Source organism: Gymnoscopelus braueri (genome assembly GCF_963280865.1).
Source record: "Gymnoscopelus braueri genome assembly, chromosome: 12".
NCBI lineage: Eukaryota > Metazoa > Chordata > Actinopteri > Myctophiformes > Myctophidae > Gymnoscopelus > Gymnoscopelus braueri.
In genome coordinates, this window is record NC_137614.1 from 40043732 (window position 1) to 40049776 (window position 6045).

The window sequence follows — 6045 nt, forward strand, 5'->3', positions numbered from 1 at the left end:
TATTTCAGACTTTCTTTCTTTCTTTCTTTATTCGGATCCCCATTAGCTTCCGCTGCCGCGGTCGCTAGTCTTCCTGGGGTCCACATAAAACATCACAACATAAAACAACATACAATATACATACAAACAACAACTGACACTCGTCAGTCCAAAACTAAGCTACATTAAAATGCCAAAATAGACAGACAAAATAGGTCCATATAAAAACAGAGATACAAAACACAATAACAACACAGAGATAGCCTGAGTACCAGAATAATTTCGCTCCTTTTGTTTTTCCAGAAGCACGAGGAATACCTTGTATCACTGTGTGATCCTTGTTAAGGCCATCATTAACACATTCTTTGACTCCATCAGTCTACACATAAATCTATATATAGAATTCCTCAATACAGCATGAAAGGTGGTCACAAACATTTCACGTGAACAAGTCCATCTCCAGTTTCAGCAATATTCAAAATGCATGTGTTGTGTTGCAATGTTGTTGATCTGATTTACATCCAAAGCATACTTATCCACACACTTAAACTCGCTATGTAAAGCACTGGTTCTCAAACCTTTTTTATGTCAAGGACCTCCAGGTTAATATGTATTTGGCTGGGGACCCCATTTGAAAATATTTGGTGCCAGGGTCCCTACTCCCCATACGTGATTTGTGTTGTTAAAATGTTTAAGAAATAACCCCAGACTAATAACCCATATCAGATCTGATCTGTCCATCTAGGTTTTTAAGTCTTTACTCAAACATCACCCGTTCTCTTTGGCTTTTAAACACATCTGATCTTAAGTTTTGAAGTTTGTGCGTGTCATTTTGTTTAACTTCTTATTTTTGTGTGCAATGGCCCTGCAGTGGGTGTGTAACACCCATGCTAATTTATAAATAAAGCTAACTTTTGCTCACTTTCAGAAACACAGCAGGAGAAAGGGTAAACATTCACGAGTCTTCTGCCAAATTCAGGAGTGTTGGCAGGTATGCCTGAGGTGACAAAGGCAAGGGGCTGGTTTTAAAAGGGAGGGGTCTATGAGGACAAGGCCCTGCCCCTATGCTCAAACTGTATAAATGTCTTGCCATTTGTGTCATACTCTGAAAAGGAACCCAAGAAGCTCTTGAAGAACTGAATACAGAAGAACATACATTTTGATTCAAGGTAAGAATATGTATGTGTGTATATATATATATATATATATATATATATATATATATATATATATATATATATATATATATATATATATATATATATATATATATATATAATTTTTTTTTTTTTTTTACTTGGTAGCAGTAAACAAAGCTTATAGAGTAACATAAATTATACCAGTTTACACCTGAACATAAGAACTATGCTAAGTCGATTGTACCAAGAGTCAAAGGTTTTGGCAAGAGCTCTTTCATCATGATTTGTGTGTGTGCATATCTCATTTTAAACCAGCTCAGTGCTTTATGAGACTTCCAGTTTAGTAGACCTTGTATTGTGAATTTGTTCTTCCATGTGCTGTTGTTCTCATGTCTTACTAAATAAAGTACATCAATCAATCAATACATGGGAATTTCTCTTTGAAATGAGCTGCCTCTGTGTGTCAGGCAGTCTCAATCTAAACTGTTCTATAGAAACTGTGTTAAAATACTGATTTGGAAAAAACTAAAGCTAGTGATGCATTTCAATTTGTGTTTTTATGGTTTGATATTTGTTAGGGATGGATTCAGGTTGTTTTAGTTGTTTTGTACTTTGTGAGTTCATGTGACGTGCTGCGTGCTATGTAATGTATTGGTGCTATATAATTTATTGGACTATTTAAAAAAAAAAACATTTCAGGACTGATTGATTGTTTGAATACTCTATTAACATTTTGCAAAAAGTACACAGGGTGACTTCAAGTACAAAATGTCATGAGCAGTGATTAACATCTTCTTTGCACTCTGGCCAGGCTGTCTTTCCAGTTCTCGTGGCAATGGCATTGGTGTCCGGTCTGGTTGCAGTTGTGGGAATGATTGGCTCTGCAGTTGTTGAGCTCATTCCAACTGATCGCCATTGCACCATTACTATCAGCAACCATAGTTCCCATTTACTCATCAATCCCAGGTATTTGTTTATTATTATTATTATTATTATTATTATTATTATTATTATTATTATTATTATCAGTTGCTCTAAACTGGGGGGTCATTTGGGGTCTCCAGGGATGGCAATTACTGCTCCCTAGTGCTCACATTCCGTTATTTCATGCATATTTTCCGCAACTCTTTTTCCGCAAATGTTGTTGCAGATTAATCTGATTAGAGATGAACGATGAGTGCATCTCAATCCATGCCCGTCCATCTACAGTAGCCTACATGTGACACATGCATGTTGGTCCCTTCCTTTTGGTCATGTCATTATAGGCGAACACTTTCACATTTGTTCAACATTTTAATAAAATAATGGATCTATAAGCTTGTAGATCCACTATTTTCAGAAATGGGGTTTAAGTGGTAATACATTTTTGCAGACCCCTATTTTTTCTGAAATTACGCCTCTGGCTCTAACTTTCATTTTTCTTCCTACTATTAAGGATGTACGTTTCCAGTGGCCATTGCACCAGATCTTTACCGCACGAAATCGCCTCCGGCCATGAGGCCATCGTTGAGTTCAAGAAGACACCCAACACTGCTAGGGGCGCTGTCGGTGTCTTCACCTACGAGCTCCAAAATCCAAGCAGCAAATCGCACTCCGAGAAGCTAGCTTACATGTTCTCTGTGCCCTTCGACTACATCGAGTACTCAAACTGGCATGCGGGGGGATTCATTGGAAAAAACAAAACTTGCGACTGCCATCTTTTTAAGGAGATGTATTACAACTCAGAGAATGGATTTGTCAGACAGAAAGGAGACAATTCGCTCTCTCACTCCGACGGTTATTTTAAAGTCATGGCCACGATGACAGACACTTGCACACCTGTCATGACTGTGGAAGTTCGTGACAACTGAGATCAGGGTTATTATAGTTAAAGGTAGGGTAAATGTTACTTTTGCGTTAAAACAAAACGTTTTTTGGTAACAGGTTAAAGCTCTATATTGTGATAGTAATCATTGATAAAGAACAGTGTTAGTTCAGTACCAGGGGTCTCCCTGTCCCCCCAGCTCTTTAATGAACAGAAGAAAACATTTGTCAGGTGGGTTGCCAATTTCAGCCAATCAGGATAGAGCACCCATGCAGCTTAACTTTTATAGTGTTCCAATTCCAATTTGGTCTGCTCATTTCTTTGTCATTACCTGCAGTTTATCCTGTATACTGCATGAGTTCTCTCTCCTGATTGGATAACATTGGTATCCTGGCCTGAAAATGAATTTTCTGTTTATTAAAGAGCTGATGCATGAGACCCATACTGAACAAACACTCTACAGCAATGATTTCAGAATACAGAGCTATTTAACACGTATTTTAACCACGCACGCACGCACACACACACACACACACATTAATCAAATTAAGTATTAATCAAAAGAAAACACAAGTAATGCATTTTAGAAACCCAGGTACAGAAAGAAGTAGCTTCAAGTTTAGTGTGGGTGATAAACAACTGCAGTTTACAGATAAGTACAAGTACCTTGGTTTGTTTCTAGATGAAAACATGTCTTTTTTTCACGGTGTATCTGCCCTAGCAGATTCTGCCGGCAGGGCATTGGGAGGCCTCATAGGCAAAACCAAAACGTTGAAGGACATGGGCTATCTTACGTAGGCCTACTCTAAATTGTATCACACATGTGTATGTCCCATTTTAGATTATATTTCGGGGGTTTGGGGGTACAAAAGGTTTCAGTTAAATGAACGTGTCCAGAATCGGGCAATTCGATTCTTTTTAGGACTACATAAGTATGCGTCAATCGCAGCATTTAATGGAGATATGGGGTGGGACTCCTGTGAAATTAGATGGAAGGCCAGCATGGTGAGTCTCTGGAACAGGTTGCTGTGTCTGCCATCCAATAGGGTGGCTAGTCAAATTTTTTACTGGGATCTGTCTGGAGAAGGGGAATGGGCCTCTGAGATCTTTGATGTATTGAGGGAATGTGGTCTGGAAGAACATTATTTCCAAAGAACAACTGTGAATGTGGAGGAGTTTAAAAACAGAATCCGTGCAAAATGCATACAAACCTGGTTAGAAGACATTTGGCAAAAGCCAAAATTAAGAACATATCGTCTTTTAAAAAAAGATTATAAATGTGAAAATTATGTTTTGTATAATTTGGCAAAAAGTCGGAGGTCACTTTGTGCGCAGATAAGATGTGGCATTCTGCCATTACATATTGAAACGGGAAGATATAGAGGCATAGCTGCGGAGGATAGAATATGTGAATATTGTGATTTGAATGAGGTGGAGAATGAAATCAATTTTATTTTGTTTTGTCCCCTGTATGATGACCTGAGAGATATACTGTTTAAAAAAGTCCACACCCCTGATCTAAACCTGATAGATTATGAGAATGGTGCCTTGATTGAATTTCTTTTTTTTCATGTTTTTGCATTTTCAGAGTTTCTTTATAAAGCGTGGGATAGAAGGAGAAGGGTGACTTATAATGGATTTTTTTTTTGTAAATGTGTGTGTATTCTATGTGCAGGTATATATGAGTTGCTGGTTGGGTGTACACTGGAATGTTTGTAATTTTTGTTTTTTTGTTTTGGGATTGATGTGTCTGATAATCCCATGTGGGATGGGTCAAAGAAATTGTCCGGACACGGAAATAAAACATTCATTCATTCATTCATTCATTCATTCATTCATTCATTGCTGCCTTTATTGACCTCAGAGATTACTTCTGTGTACTTATACTGCATATTATTCAACTCATCATGAGCAGAGCTTTCATTAGAGCCTAATAAGAAGGCTCTGTGACGATTTTGAAAGAAAAAAAAAACGTTTGGAGCTCATAATTGGCAGCCATCTTGCATTTGAAGGTCAACAATAGGTCAAATCATTATATAAACACCAAATAATAGTATTCCTTGACCAAAATAAGCTCTGAAACCATGTATTAATTTGTGCATCATTGTAGGTCAGTCAAACCATTAAAAAGTTCATTTTCACGGCAGCCATTTTGGATTTTGGTCTCTCACTAATTTCCCCCGCCCCTTTTAAAAATACACCCCGGCTAAATTTGTTTAATAACCCTCCTAGATGACAAATCCATTGAGAAACGGACCTTTGCTCTCCACGGTCACGGAAGTGCCACAGATGACCCTACTAATATCAGTTGGATCACTGGTACAACGTAGCTGGTGGATTTGCGATGCGAGGTGGACGCTCAACTAGCCCAAAAGAAGCACGCTTGAGTGTGTGTGCGTGTGTGTGAGTGTGTGTGTGTGTGTGTGTGTGTGGAACGCGTGTGCAAAGGACAGAGAGAGAGAGGGAAAGGAGGTGAGAGAGGGAGAGAGAGGGTGGATCTGGCCGATCTGCGCTGCGAAGTGGGCGCTACGTCACGCTAGATGTGAGGCCGAACTTCTAGTCAATTCAATTCAAATGACTTTATTGGCATGAATATTAGAACAATATAAAATAGTGGAACAATACAATCAAAACAGAATAATGTTGGTTGTGCACAAATAGCAGCTGTTTTTCAAAAGTGTTTAGAGTAATTGCTGTGTTTGTATGTACAGTGTTTCTACAATTTATTTATTTTCAAAAGTGGTTCAAGGTGATTGCTCTGTTTGTACAGGTATGTGCAGTGTTTCAACAATGTACATTAAAAAAAAAAGAAAAAAAAGTAGGCTACAGTGTATGTACAGTGTTTCTACAATTTACACATTTTAAAAAAGTGTTTAAAGGTAATTGCTGTGTTTGTATGTACAGTGTTTCTACAGCTTACATTTTACATATTTGGCATTCAGCATACGCTCTTAAGCGAGGAAAAACACAAGGTAATACATCAATTGCATAGAAATAGTAATCTAGGATAGGTAACTAAGAACATAATATCATCAGTCTAAACAGTAGAATATCCAAGAAATCAAGTTCTAGGTAACGAGATCACTCAATGCAGACAGTGCAGGAATACAAACAATGATTAGT

The 6045-nt window shown here is 37.9% G+C and overlaps 1 protein-coding gene across 1 annotated transcript; it reads left to right on the forward strand.

Moving 5' to 3' along the window:
- Positions 1 to 2554: 2554 nt before the first annotated feature.
- LOC308096559 (uncharacterized protein) lies at positions 2555 to 2968 on the forward strand (the record flags this gene model as incomplete). The annotated part of the gene is made up of 1 exon (XM_080443976.1): positions 2555 to 2968. One exon carries the CDS (start codon positions 2555 to 2557, stop codon positions 2966 to 2968), a length of 414 nt encoding a protein of 137 aa, XP_080300102.1.
- Between the last annotated feature and the right edge of the window lie 3077 nt (positions 2969 to 6045).